Source organism: Anolis sagrei, chromosome 6 (assembly GCF_037176765.1).
Source record: "Anolis sagrei isolate rAnoSag1 chromosome 6, rAnoSag1.mat, whole genome shotgun sequence".
Taxonomy (NCBI): domain Eukaryota; kingdom Metazoa; phylum Chordata; class Lepidosauria; order Squamata; family Dactyloidae; genus Anolis; species Anolis sagrei.
The window spans coordinates 82,398,018-82,413,891 of NC_090026.1; the positions used below are offsets into that span (position 1 = coordinate 82,398,018).

Genomic DNA, 15,874 nt, shown 5'->3' on the forward strand with positions numbered 1-15,874 from the left:
TGGAAATGCATATTAGTTAATATTTCTCCTAGCAGAATTAAATATTAGCTTTATCTGCATGTGCAAGTTGATGATTTTATACATTTTGTAGATAATTTCCCAGAGCTACAAGGCTAGGGAAACATGGGAACCTTTGATCTCATTACATGTATTGTTGAAGGCTTTCATGGCCACAATCACTGGCTTGTTGTAGGTTTTTTGGGTTGTATGGCCATGTTCTAGAAGAATTCTCTCCTGATGTTTCACCTGCATTTGTGGCAAGCATCCTCGAAGATTGTGAGGGTTTTTTTTGGAAACTGGAAAATTGGGCTTATATATCTGTGGAAGGTCCAAGGTTGGAGAAAGAACTCTTGTCTGTTGGAGCTAGATGCAAATGTTTCAATTGGCCACCTTGATTAGCATTTGATGGCCTGACAGTTTTTAGGTGTGGCTTGTTACCGCCTGGTAAATTTCCTTGTTGAGAGGTGCTTCCTGGCTGGAAGTCCCCTGTGTTTGAGTTTTGTTTTTTTATTTACTGTTATAATTTTCGAGGTTTTTTTTAGTACTAATAGTCAGATTTTGTTCATTTTCATGATTTCTTCCTTTCTGTTAGCATTGTCAACAGATCTCATTACAGTTGGCCTGCCACTTTTGACAGCCTTCACCTTGGGCAACTGACGTATTGCAGAATTGCAAGTAGTTGTGGTTTGACAACATGTGGAGGACCACAAATTGCCTGTCCTCAGACTAGAACGTACTGCAAGTCAGTCCCTCTCTTTGTACAAAAATAAGCTCCTTTGGGTGAAACATGTTTCTAGGTAAATGACTGTAGTCTAAATATATCGCTGAACAAAAGCATAACTGAAATAAACATGTCTTAAAATGTTGCAAGCTATGTTTGAATGCCATTGAGTTAACCAAGAGTAATATTCTCAGCTGGAGGAGGGGGCAAAGTGCTTTAAATTGATTGAAATGGGAAAGCATTTGGACTTACAGAGACAGTGAAACCTAGAGATTAGGGCATCCATTGTAAAAGCACAGATCAATCAAAGCAGTTGCTGGGTGTCCTCTGTGTTGACAAGAAGTACAGCTGAAGAGCACAATAGCTCCCACAATGCTCTATGAAAACAAGCCTTTCAAGTTTGAATTAAAGTGCCTGACAGTTTAGTTAGGAGATCAGTAAGCAAGTAGACTGGTATGCAGTTGTTATATATTGGCAGAAGTTGAAAAAAGTACTCTTTCACACTCCTAGACTCCTTCAAGTAATATGACCAATAGCCATATTGTGTGGTGTAATCTGGAAATTGTCCTTCAAAAAGTGACTTTTCCAAGTACTGCACATTTGTTGAACATTTTTCTAATATTCATCCCATTCACATAATTAGTTGGTATTTTTGTCAGTCCATTAGCTCTATGCATTCACAGACTACATGACATTTTATATTCATTTTTGGGAGGAATACAGGTTTGCCTCAACTAATGAAGTTGTTTATATCTGGACTTTTCTTCTTTGACAGCAACTCTAATGTCAGAAGTCAAGCTTTATTGCACTATTTACTCCAGACACATGACTCCAACCCAATATTGAAAGTCTATCTCCAGTCTTCTTTCATCATCCTAATACCAGTGTTGCTAAAAAAAAAAATAGAGCTAGGCAAAGACTGGGCAAAGAAATGATTTTTGTTAAAAGGAGCTTTTGTGAGAGGCTTTGTTAACCGAGGCAGTTTATTACACTCATGATTATTTCCAGGCATCATAATGAATGGTGGCAGTCACTATTTGTGTGAGCATCAAGTAGTCCACTGGATCCACCAGGCTTTGACTTTCATGGTAATGCATCAAAATACATCCATATATATAGTTATGTATTTTGATGCATTACCATGAAAGTCAAAGCCTGATGGGTCCAACAGGCTACTTAATGCTTGCACAGATTTATATATCTCAGCCCTAAAAGACATAACACATGAGAAGTACAGGGTGATAGAAATCTTAGTAGGAAATCTGTGCCTCAGTAACCGAAGCACATGTTCTTTGTGACCATAACTTCATTCAAATGGTGGAAACATTTAAACCACAACTCTGCATAATTTGGCTTACTTACAAGATTCCCCCTTTAAAGATGAGAATTTAGTTTTTTCAGTCACAGAGAGGTAGATGTAGTGAAATATGTTAGCACACATTAAAGTAATGCAAAGTAGATAGCAATAGCTGTGGGAATAAAGCAAGGGGCCATGCAATGGAACTCAGATTTCTAAGCCTTAACCCCAAATACTCTTTTTTTTCATGTCAGGAGTGACTTGAGAAAGTTCTGGTGTGAGAGAATTGACTGTCTGCAAGTACATTGCCTAGGGGATGCCCAGATGTTTTGATGTTTTACCATCCTTGTGGAAGGCTTCTCTCGTGTCCCCGCATGGGGAGCTGGAGCTGACAGAGGGAGCTCATCCACTCTCTCCCTGGATTCGAACCTGTGACTTATCGGTCTTCAGTCCAAATATGTGAAAGGATAATGGAAGCACTTGTCAGTTTAGATTTTAGATGTAACCACCACACACTGTGCTTGGACCTCAGTGATTGGTGAGAGACCTTCCTTCCATATTCCTACAGTCATTGCTGTGAGACAAGAGAATCCAGTATCTGCTAAACTTAATCTGCTGTTCCCTCATGGCTATCTCATTTCCTTGTGTCTTGTCTTAGATTGTAAACCTGAGGGCAGGTATCGGTGGAGTTAACTATTTTTAAGATGCTCTGGGAGACTTTTACTGAAGAGGAGTGTATAAATGCTGTAATTGAGGAAATAATATTGGACATTATAACAATAAAGGTAGTGATTATGCTGATTGGTTAGACAAAGAATTCATTCCTGGGTTCCCCCACACTTTCCTTAAATTGAGTACAGGCAGTCCCCAGGTTGCAAACAAGATTCTAAATTCAAATTTGTATGCAAGCCAGAACACGCATATTTTTAAGTGTTATTCCAGCCTTTTTTTTTTAGTTTTGCATAGCATAAGGAAGCATTAACACCCCTGAAATTATTTACCATATTTATATCCCGCCTTTCTCTACCCCAAGGGAGACTCAAGACAGCTTACACATGGCACCTTAGTGCCTTAAAACATACAATGTTAAGTTAAAACTAAATTGGATTAAAATTAATACATAGTAAACATAATGAAAATACATTTCAATATTGAAACATGCTATCCAGGCCATTCTGCAGTCAATTGCACATATTCCACATTAAAAATACTGCACTGCATTATTTTTCAAAGGCCTGCTCCTAGAGCCAGGTTTTTACTCCCCTTCTGAAGGCTAGGAGGGTGAAAGCCAATCTAATATCACTAGGAAGGGAATGCCACAACTGAGGGGTCACCACTGAGAAGGCCCTATCTCTCGTCCCCAACAACCGCACTTACGAAAAAAGTGGAACCAAGAGCAGGGCCTTCCCAGATGATTTTAATTTCATAGGGAAAAATATATTTGGACAGGTCAACTGGGCTGGAACCATTTAGGGCTTTATAGGCTAAAACCAGCACTTTGAATTGCGCTTGGTAGCATACTGACAACTAGTGGAACTGACGTCACAGGGGGGTTGTATGCTCCCTGTATGTTGCTCCAGTGAGCAACCTGGCTGCTGTCCGTTGGACCAATTGAAGCTTCCAAACAGTCTTCAAAGGCAACCCTAGGTAGAGCACTTTGCAATAATGTATACGGGATGTAACCAGTGTGGACCACCATGGCCAAGTCTGACTTCCCAAAGTACAGGTGCAGCTGGTGCACAAGTTTTCATTGTGCAAAACCTCCCTTGTCCACCACCAAAACCTTAGGTTCTCAGCTCAGCAATGAGTCCAGGAGGACTCTCAAGCTATGAACCTGTGTCTTCAGGGGGAGTGTAACCCCATCCAGCACAGGCTGGAACTATATACTCTGTTCAGCCTTTTGACTAACCAAAAGTACCACTGTCTTGTCTGGATTCAATTTCAGTTTGTTCACCTTCATCCAGACCATCACAGCTGCCAAGCACTGGTTCAGGACCTGCACAGCCTTCTTAGTAGCAGGCAGGAAGGAGTGATAGAGTTGAACATCATCAGTGTACAGATGATGTTGTACTCCAAAACTCCAGATGATGTCTCCCAGCAGCTTCATATAGATGTTAAACAACATGGGAAACAGTATTAATTCTTTCGGGACCCCCACAGGACAATGGCTGCGGGGCCAAGCAGGTGTCCTCCAACAACACCTTCTAGGAACGACTCTCCAGGAAGGACCAGAGCCACTGCAGAACAGTACCTCCAAGACCCATTTCTGCCAGGCATCCCAGAAGGATACCGTGGTCTACAGTATCGAAGGCCACTGAGCGGTTCATTAGAACCAATGGGGACACACTTCCCCTGTCCAGTTTCTGACATAGATTTATTTATTTATTTATTTATTTACTTTACTTATGTACCGCTCTTCTCAGCCCAAAGGCGACCCACAGCGGTTCACAACCAATAAGAGCAGCAAAAATTCAATGCAACAGTATAAAAACAGTTAACAACTTAACACATTACATAAATTAGACAATTACTACAGTAACCAATCACTATCGTCTCATCATCAAAACCATAATCCAGATTCGTCATCCATTGTTCCATTCATATGTTCATTACCAATCATTGCACTAGTTATTTGAACGCCTGCACAAACAGCCAGGTCTTCACTTTTTTGCGGAATACCATTAGAGATGGTGCTAGTCTAATGTCCGTAGGAAGGGCGTTCCACAGCCGAGGAGCTGTGATCCTCCACAAAGGCAGCCAAGGCTATTTTAGTTCCATGTCCCGGACTAAAGCCAGACCATGCAGGATCTAGAAAATCCACGTCTTCCAAGAACACCTGGAGTTGCAAGGCCACCACACTTTCCAGGACTTTGTCAAAAAAGGGGAGATTGGAAATTGGCTGAAAGCTGATGAATTGAATGGGGTCCAGTGATGGTTTTTTTTTTTTTTTCCAACAGCAGTTTTATTACAGGTTGTTTTAAGCTGGCTGGAATCTTGCCTTCCCATAGGGAGGTGTTAGCCACCGACTTCACCCAGACTGCTAAACCCCCTCTGGCTTCTTTTACCAGCTAGGATGGGCAGGGATCTAGGATGCATGTGGTTGCCCTCATCCCTCCATGTATCTTGACCACATCCTTGAGCTGCACCAATTGAACTGATTCCATCACAAGCAGGTGCTCATGTTACATCTCAGAGACTGCCGTTTACATGGTGACCAAATTGGAGTGGATCAGAGTGACTTTGTCTGCAAAGAACTGAGCAAATGCTTCGCAGAGAGCTGCTGAGTACTCAGGGATCTCGTCTTGAGAGATGGGATTTAACAAACATTTGACTACTTGAAACAGCTTGGCTGGACGGTTTCTTGCGGATGCAATATTGGCTAGATATTGAAATGTTTGCTGATGTCCTTCTTCCTGTTCAGAAGATTTCACCTCACTTTCTGTCCCTGTGATAATTGGATTTTGATTTTTTTGGTTGTTGTGGAAACAAGGATTGGTGATAAAACTTCAGTGGAGACACCTTTTTCCCATGATAATTCTTCCAGGATGCATTTTCCCAAGGGGTAGATTTCTTCTCACTTACTGTTGTCTCACCCCTGTTTGTAACTGTGAGTTTTTTGTAAGTCAGATGTTTGTAACTTGGGGACTCCCTGTACTTTCTGTGCTTTCTTGACACTCTGAAGGACATACTTCAGAATAAATAATAATTCAATGATATCCTACAATGGACTAAAGAGACCAGACATAAAGAGTTGGGTTAAATGTGGATCACTCTATTGACCTGGAATCTATTTACACAATGATGGACTAGAAGAAAGAAGAATGGGAATCAACCTGTTGAGGGTCCAGGTTATCAGACATAACCAGTGGCAAGAATGACAGCTGCAGTACTACAACAACTGAAGGTCTAAATGGCTCCTATTCCAGTTCCATGCAGATTACTTGATCTCTTTCACTAAAAAGGGTAATCTGCAACTTTTTGCTTACAAAAGCAGGTGGTCCCTAATTAACCTATGGTTTCCTCTAATATCCCTTGTTTATGAGGCCAACACTGGGAGTGTATGTAAAGCAATGCTACTCAAAGTGATGGTCACTGGAATGAAGCCATTTCTGAACTATTAGCTGAGCCCTAGGAAAGCTATGGGAAAGATACAATAGTTGCTAATGGGTTAACAAAAATTGTGCTTGTCTTCTACATCGCAGAATTTAAGAAGGACGGATGCAGGGCAGCATAGAGGATGATAATATACACACATATATATTACTATTTGCACGAAAATTGTACCACCAGAGTTGCTATAATGTAGTGACTTAGATGTAAATTATCTTCTTGGTTATAAGGATATTTCACATCTTCTGTGATTGTCCTTGTCCATTTATTCCTCAAATTTAGACCTTTATTGCTGCTCTGGTAAAAGAATATTAATAATACGAATACTAATATTAATACTAATATTAATAATAATACTAATATTAATAATACTAATAATACTAATACAATGTTTTTATTGTATTTCAGTGCACTATTTTAATATGTAATGACTTTGCACTTTGTAGTACCTATATATTATTGTACTTTCTTATATGCTGTAAACCGACCTGAGTCCCTCGTTGAGGTGAGAAGGCCGGTATAGAAAACTTCTAAATAAATAAATAAATAAATAAATACTAATGATACATATAAGTATTATTATTATTATTATTATTATTATTATTGAATTAGAGAATACCTGTTTTCAGGAATGCTCCATCAACATCATGTCTACAGTTTTGCCAATGTATTAGATGTAATAGTATATGTTTTTGCAGCTGTGACCACATTTGATATTGTTGTATTGACAGTGTTTGGTGTTTGTACATCCCTGTGACAGACTATTAGGTGATACTCAAAACGTCTCTAAAATGTCCTTTAAAAGTAAAAGTAAAAATGAAAAAAGTTAGCAGTTAAACTCAAATTGCAATGTTTCTGTGTACACTATTTGATTTTTTAAACCTTTCCACCTCAGGTCCCATCTACACTGCAGTTTCATAATGCAGTTTAACTGCATTGAACTGCATTATGAGTCTACACTGCCATATACTGCAGCTCAATGCAGTTAAACTGTGTAGATGGGGCCCCAGTTTGAAGATTTGATGACATTTGATGATGATTGATCAAAATAATGTACTGGATCTTGTGCTGAAATGCATGATTTTAAGGATGCATGTTTTAATTTGTGTGCTTTTAAAATTACTGTTCAATGCCATCTTCACTTTTGCATCTTATGGATTTTTAATATTTTAAAAAAACTTGTTGTAAGCTGCTTCAAGTATTGAACTGGGGGGGAAAAGAGGATAAAAACCATAATCTAAAATGTCTCTTTAATTCTGACTGTTTGACACATATTAACTGATTTTGTTAGCTTTAATTCTGATTGCTTGTTGCATTCCTTGCTTTACATATCGACTCATTTTCTAGAGCAATTCACCTTGCTCTACCTAAATCCATTTTCAAGACATGTTCATTGTAGCTTGATATTTCAGCATTCATTCCAATCAGCTGTTTTGCAGTTGCATTCACTGTGGAATTCTTTTTAGAGAGTAAAAGACCTATGGACTCGCCAAGTGAAATAATACCATTCAAAGATGAAACAATTGTGCAATGAAATGGTTTGCTGCCTAGTTTGAAAATCAAAGTAGCACAGATTTTTCAGAAGAGATCAAAGTTGATGCTCTACCCGAGCGTATCTTTATACTATGAAAAGAACAAAGTAATATGCCAACTGCAGACATTATAATAATGGGTACCATAATGGAACATCTATGTTTGCTTAGAGATTCAGTAGAACTTGCTTCAAAATGTAGGATTACAATCTAAAGAATGAGAAAATCCTGGATTGAAAAGTCATATATTTGTGTTTTAAGAAATTACTGTGGGGATGATGTTTTGTGGAATAATATTAAGTTTCTAATAGAAATAAAGACAATTTATCCATCAAAGTATTGTGCAACCTGACTTCTAATTACATATCCTTCGATCACTCTCTTCTAGAGATATTGAATTTTTTGAATCTGTGTTCAGGTGAATTTTTAGTTAGAAGTTAGAAGAATTAACTCATCCAAACTTTCCATGTCTTTCAGAGTATTTCTCCTTGAAGTCTTGTTAATGACATATGCTTTTGTAAGCAGAAAGTCTTTCATTCCTTTTTGCAACCAATATGAGAAAATCTTCTAATGCTGCTTCAAATTATGTTGCATCTGAAACAGGGCTTGCTTAAGAGATGCTACTCTGCCAATGCTTCATACCTGTTCCAACAAGACAAGTTCTATGATGTCAGCTATGACACAGGTGACAAATCTATCCAGTGCAGCAGAAGAGCAGATGCCTTCAAATTCTGGATGACATGGAAGGCACTGGGGACGACTGGCCTTGAGGAAAGAGTAAACAGAGCCCTTGCATTAGCCAGGTATGATCATTTCAATAATGGGGTTTCTAACCCCAAGATCATAAAGTAATGGCAAATAATTTATGTTAAAGTGTATAGCCTTAAAATGCATATTTTCTCGTTGACCTAAAATGAAAATGTGGATTGATAAACTAGAACTGAAACATATTGGCTTAATTCTCACACATCCATCATTGGTTAGAATATGAAGAATGCTGTGTCCTTTCTACCTTCATTTACATTCTTTGATGCAGTGGTTCACAAACCTAGGTCCCTCAATATTGTTGGGTTACAACCCATAGAATCCCTGACCATAGACCATGTTGTCTGGGGTTTCTGGGAAGTTGGTGAAACAACATCTGGGGGCCCAAAGTTGGAATGGTTCAATACAATTCTTCTCAGTCACTCTTCTCCTTCATTCAAACCAGGAAACTTTGCTCCAAAGCATAGTCAAACTGTGTTTGACAATTCCTGAGCACAAAGTTTAAATGACAATTTACCACTTCATACGTAATAGAAAACAGTGACCTAATAAACCCTAGAAACATTGTGTTACAAGATTAATAGAGAAGAAGAGCTGGATATGTATAACACCATGCTTACTATCAGCCTGGTAAACTATAGTTTATTGAACCAAGACTGTTATGTCTGAATGGCCCAATATGGTTTTTGGATCTAAATATTTTCCCACTGATGCATTTGAAAGATGTTCCCAAACAAACAAAAATTACAAATATAATATGATTGCCACAATTGTATTAGATTGTGGGTGGAAATTCCAGCACTTCTATCATTCAAGAATCAATCAGCAATAGAATTTACCAGCTGTGTCTATACTGATGAATTTAATAAGAGGTTGGCCAAAGGATACATTTTCTCAAGAAAATGGTACTGTATTAGTGGGATAGAATTAAATATGTTTTCTTTTTTCCTGCTTGAAACACTTGCATTATCTCTGTTCAGTAAATTTCTCCCATTATTGCTAGAAATTGATTGTCCTTGAAATCTTAACAATGACTGTTATCTTGGATAGCAACTAGAGATTGCTTCTATTATCTCTAACACATCCATTTGTTTGGATTTTCAGCTTTGTTGTAAGATGCTCCCTGTGAGATTGTTAATGGTTCCTAGTATTTTTGTATTCTGCTGTATTATAATTGTCATTAAGAGTGCACTTATTCCAGTCAAGAACACAAACCTAATGATAACACTTAACAAAGAAGAAGGAATTGAGCAGAATTTGGAGGAGGAGAAAGAAGGGGAGATTTGTTATCTGATGTGCATCCCATTGATATATGGGAATGTCTCAATTTTATGTCCTGAATTTTGGTGGTACTAAGGGCATGTGTAAATTATCTCAAAATTGTGCATCTATTCCTGCTTGTGCATACAATCTAGAACAGAGGTGTCAGACTTGCAGACCTCCAGATGTTTGGGCTTCTAACTCCCAGAAGCCCTAGCCAGCTATTCCAATCACCAGGAATTCTGGGAGCTGAAGTCAAAACACCTGGAGGGCTACAAGTTTGACACCATTGATCTAGAACAGTGGTTCTCAATCTGTGGGTCTCAGATGTTTTGGCCTTCAACTCCCAGAAATCCTAACAGCTGGTAAATTGACTGGGTTTTCTGTGAGTTGTAGGCAAAAACACCTGAGGACCCACAGGTTGAGAACCCTTGAGCTAGAAGATGTGGCTCTGTCCTTCTCCAATGACATGAAATGATCTTAGCCAGATATTATTGACTGAAGCATGGAGGTGATTTTAACACTGGACTGCTACCTGTATTTACTCAAGTCTAATTGTCATCAAATCTAATGTGCACCTCCATTTTTAAAACCTTGAAACAAAAAAAGTATTTGCTGCCAAATGTCACAGTGGCAAAAAGTGTATTCTTTGTAATTTGGCCAAAGGAGCCCCCGGTGGCGCAGTGGGTTAAACCCCTGTGCCGGCAGGACTGAAGACCGACAGGTCGCAGGTTCGAATCTGGGGAGAGGTGGATGAGCTCCCTCTGTCAACTCCAGCTCCTCATGCGGGGGCATGAGAGAAGCCTCCCACAATAATGATAAAAACATCAAATCATCCTGGCGTCCCCTGGGCAACATCCTTGCAGACGGCCAATTCTCTCACACCAGAAGTGACTTGCAGTTTCTCAAGTCAATCCTGACACAACAAAAAAAATTGGCCAAAAAAGATGCACATTGCAGTTGTTGTTAGAACACTAAAGCTTCCCAGAATTGAAAAAAACAACAACAAAAAAACAAAACCTTGGAATGCAGCTATGCTGTAGAATCAATCCACTTTAATTGCCCGGCTCCTCCTCCTCCTCCTCCTCCTCCTCCTCCTCCTCCTCCTCCTCCTCCTCCTCCTCCATTTTATTTATTACCCACCTCTCCAGATGGCTTGAGGGGGGTACAAATTAAAAAACAAATGAACATGAAATACAATAAATAATATGGAATCATGAGACCTGTAGTTTTACAAGGTCTTGAACCACACAAATTTGGCTTTGCAGAGTGCAGAAGAATCGAAACCATTCCTTCTCTGCCCAAGAATGCTGATGTCTCATCAAACTACAAATCCCAGGATTGCATAGCATTGAACCATAACAAATTAGAGATTACACCCCGCAAATAGGAGCTCCAGGTGCTCCTGAAGCAGCTTCCCCTTTTGATTTGACTCAGAACTTAGATTACTATATTATGTGACTCTAATGTGCAGCCTAATTTTGGTGAGGTAATTATTCTAAAAAAGGTGAGTATTAGACTTTAGTCAATAGGATATTTTTTAATAATATGCAGTTTTCCCTGATAGCTGTGAGTGTAAGGATTATAACTTTGATCATTTACAGCATCCGAAAATGCGAACAAGTGATATCAAAAACAGTTTCAAAAGCCTTCATTTTAAATAATAATAATAATAATAATAATAAAAAGGTCACATTAAAAATTATATAAGTCAGAACTAAAAATGTTTACCCTGGAATATTTGATGTCAAACACAGCTGTCACAGATTCCTGTTTTTTTTTTTTTAACTGTATAGCAGATAATGTAGTGCATTGAATTGTGTACTGGGGGCCCTTCCACACAGCCCTATATCCCAGAATATCAAGGCAGAAAATCCCACAATATCTCAGTGTGCACTCAGATAACCCACTTCAAAGCAGAAATTGTGGGATTTTCTGCCTTGATATTCTGGGATATAGGGCTGTGTGGAAGGGTCGTGGGAGACCAGATTCAAATCCCTGCACAACCATAGAAATTCACTTGGTGACTTTGGGCAAGTCATGTTTTCTCAGCCTCAGATAAAACAATGGTAAACATTCTCTGAACAAACCTTGCCAAGAAAATCACTCAAAATGTTCCTCTTAAGATCACCTTAAATCAGAAATAACTTAAAAGTACACAACAACTAAAGGGGATAGCATAGTCCTATATTACTTTATTAGTTCCATTTTGAACAGGTTGTTAAGTATGCAAAAGGAAAACACAGGAAAAAAATATAAGCGTAGTGAAAATTCCCACATGAGCTTTATGACCAAGGAAGTTCTGTAGAGAAATTGGTGAAAAAAAGAATTCAGTCAAAGGCATTTTTCTAGTGAGAAGTCATTTGAGTCTAAATCAACTGCAATTGTATTTCTTATCTTCGTATTCTGTATATATCTAGAATTTGCTAGCTGCTTCTACCATCAGTAGAAGAATTGTTCCCCATCAAGGTCACTCTCCCGAGTTCACTTTGCTGAGAATAGACAGATTAATGATCCGGTTGGGATCAATACTTCTCTTTGATGGTTAGCATTTAGCCAGGGGTGTATCTAACTAAATGTGGCACTGTTTTCCAAAGAAGAAAATTGCCTTCATCTGATAATGACTGACAGTGGTATTGAGTACAGTAGCTAGTTTGCTAGCTGGAACATTAGACAGTAGGACTGTACAGCTGAGGCATTGGTTTTTCTGGGCAGTAAGCCAAATTTGTTAACTATTTGACCAACTGTACTGCATGTTTCCGGATATGTTACAGTAAGCTTCACGCTGATGCTGCAGAGATAATATTTCAGGATCCCTGAATATAGACTTCTGAAGCTACCCTACTGACCTTATAAACTAAAGGCAAGATTTTTTTTCTCCCACTGCCAGGCTGCACTATAATTGTTTTTAAAAGTACAGTGTGGTTTGAATTTTGCATCCGTTACATTCACTATTTGTTTGTTTGTTCCTGATGTCTAGGGAATGTTGGGTTCCATATTTTTAATTACATTGCGGATCTGAGTCTTGGTTTACTTTCTTTGTAGGACTTTAATATTATCTTCAAGTTGTATCATCATTTTTCACTGATATCTTTGGAAATGTTCTGTATGCTTTGCAACAGTGCTGCCAACATCTTAAAAGCAATTTGTGCTAGAATAATATGTTCCAAAGCTGTGTTTGCTTGTACATGTGTCACAGCATTGCCATGCTGTGTTTCTTGGGCAAATAATTTCTTCTTATATTCAGATAATGAGGATTTTTCAAAAGAATGACTGGATGAAGACTTATAAAACACTGAGTACTTTAAAGGTAGAATCGTTTCAATATAATGATAAACAGGAGTGCAAATATGTATTGCATTTATTTAGGCAGTGTTGGTGCTAGTGGCAACAGTTCACCATCACAATCTGATTACATAGATATACATTAAAAAGAGAGATGTCATATGCATATGTCTTATTAACTACAAACACTTGGCAATTCCCCATGGTCTAACATATGCAGCCTTCTTAGTATTCTCTTTAGAAAAAATCCATCTTGGGGAAATTTCAAAACACCAGATTGGGGTATATGTTTTGTATTTTGTAAATGCAGCACCATTTAAATCTAAGATAATGTTATGTTTAATATTTACTGGACTTTGCTATTGCTTCTTGTTCTCAGAATGAATGAAGTGAATTATGCTTCCAACAGAAGGTGGAAAAAAAAAACATTGTGGAAACATACATCACCCTTTATTATCCACAACATATGTGCTTTGTTCAGAGGCAACAATTCCTTTATATTCACTAAGAAACCACCTCTGCTTAGCACTGATTGACTAGAACCTGTTGAGTCAATAAGTCACTTGAAAAATAATATATTTAAGAAAAGGGGTGACTGAATATTCTACTGAAAAACATACATATGTCACTTTTTTCCAAAACCCAGTATTCTCGAATTATGAGGCAGGAGAAAGATAGATAATTAGTTCAGGAATTGAACCACTGTAAAGTTCTTCTGTCATTTTTATTGTGAAGCCAGGAGGAAGCTGTATCAGCCTCCTGGGCAGAGAGTCACATTGACTCTTTTTTCATTGTACATTTGTATGCAATCTTAGTTGAACAGCAAGCTAGTAAGAGAAGAAGTGTGCCATAATGAACAGCAGGCATACAGCAACAATACAAATGAACAGAAGAGCCATGTTTTCCATGAGAAATCGGTTTGAAGAAATCATTAGAGTTCTTTGATTCCAGCTTTACATGTGCAAAGAGAGAGTTCAATTTTCTCTGTCCCTCCTACTTGTTCCTTTTTAAAATTCTGCACCAGCTATATATTGAATACCTGTCATGTTCACCTATGTCACTCTTCCTCTGAAAGATCTCAGAGCAACGCAAATATTGCACAGTTGTTGGTCACTGCAACAGGGACAGGAATGTTAAGAAAGTAGGAAGAAGGAAATGTGCAATATGAATGAAATAAAGAAATAACTGGGCAGAGAATGGAATTATCAAGGGTATTTCATATCCTATATAAAGTCAATATACTTATGAGTAAGGTTTTATATTGAAGACATGTTTGCAGGTAGGCTGATACAAAGCCCTTGTCAATTTAGATCTATTATTAAGCAATACTCTCACTATCTGCCCTCAACTGAAATCTGGTTGTTGCCAGGATAGGTTACTGCTAAATGTAATCCCTTTCAAATACAGCCAATTACAGGTGTTCCAATTTTTTTTATATTGAACCTGCAAAATCTTATGTTTAACTTTTAAATTTTAGTATTAATAAAATCAATATGTTGATAAATTTTACAGGAAATGCTGTATGCATGCCAATCATGATAGCAAAATTTGAAGACAAGAGATATATCTGAGTAATTTGACAGCAGTATTGGATATATTTCTTCTTGTCTGCTTGTCTTTATGTCTGTGTCAATAGAAGAATTAATAAGTGGTCTAGCACATGCTTGTAGAATACTAGTTCCTTTTGTGACGATGGGTTTCTTATATTCGAAGTCTATTTTAAAGTATTCAGATGTTTATTTTTATTATTGTGTGTGTGTATTGAGTTTCAACAGCGAGGAGCCCTAAGAATTGCCTTTTTATATCTCTCCATGGCTATTCTTGTACACCTTGCTATTAGAGTTGACATTTCAGATAAATAAATTGCCCTCTTTCCCGAATCAGTTTTGTGTCATATTAGTTCAATCTAAAATAAGCAGTACATTCTAGATTGGAATGTGTAAATTTAAGACTTGTTAATACATAAGGATCAGATTTAATTGATAGTTTAAACTGGGTGTGTACAGTGGACTCTTGATATCTGTTTTAGACACTCTCTCAATGGATACCAAAACCAGTGGACTGGATGCTCATATTTCATGAAATGAAAGGCTGCAATATGGCATCTTTTATATAAAATAGTGGATAACTAAAACAAGTGTCAGGGAGAGCCTGTGGACTGGTGAACTGGATGCTATTCTGAATATTTTCAACCCAAGCTTGAATCTATGCATACAGAACCCGTTGATATGGAGGGCTGGTGTCACTAAAAAGTATGTGTATTGCAACCTCATACTCAAATACCTACGAAGCCACCTCATAGCTGAAAATGCTAAGAATTTGTTCTAAATGACTTATAATAATAATGCCTACACATACATCCTTTTTATGTTTAATTGTAGATACTTAGTGGATGAAATCAAGAAGAGAGAAGGCTTCCAGTTGCTGTTGGAGGTAAGTTAAATGGTATGTGTATATTGCACAACAAACATTTTGGTACTGCTGATTCAAGGAATAACCAAGGCTATAAGCTGTAATCAGTTTTTCATATCAGTCTGAATACTGATTTGGTTTGGGAAATGGGCTAGTCTAGTCTTACTATAGATAAGGATTTTTTTTTGTCATGTCAGTAGCGACCTGAGAAACTGCAAGTCACTTCTGGTGTGAGAGAATTGGCCATCTGCAAGGACGTTGCCCAGGGGACACCCAGATGATTTGATATTTTATCATCCTTGTGGGAGACTTCTCTCATGTCCCCACATGAGGAGCTGGAGCTGATAGAAGGATGAAAACTACATATTACATGAATGCTTTTCTCTGAATTTTTAAAAAAATATATAAAATCAATTCACTTAATATGAATATTTACCAACAATTTTTAGAGTTGTGGGAGCCAGGTCACTCCTCCCCATGCCTCTTTGATTG

At 37.9% G+C, this 15,874-nt stretch overlaps 1 protein-coding gene across 1 annotated transcript in view; it reads left to right on the forward strand.

The window, feature by feature from the left end:
- GADL1 (glutamate decarboxylase like 1) overlaps window positions 1-15,874 on the forward strand; it is a 117,799-nt gene that overhangs the window by 62,353 nt on the left and 39,572 nt on the right. Inside the window, exons 12-13 of the mRNA XM_060781876.2 lie at window positions 8,264-8,463; window positions 15,352-15,403. Coding sequence (XP_060637859.1) covers window positions 8,264-8,463; window positions 15,352-15,403 — 252 coding nt within the window. The remainder of the gene's footprint in view (window positions 1-8,263; window positions 8,464-15,351; window positions 15,404-15,874) is intronic.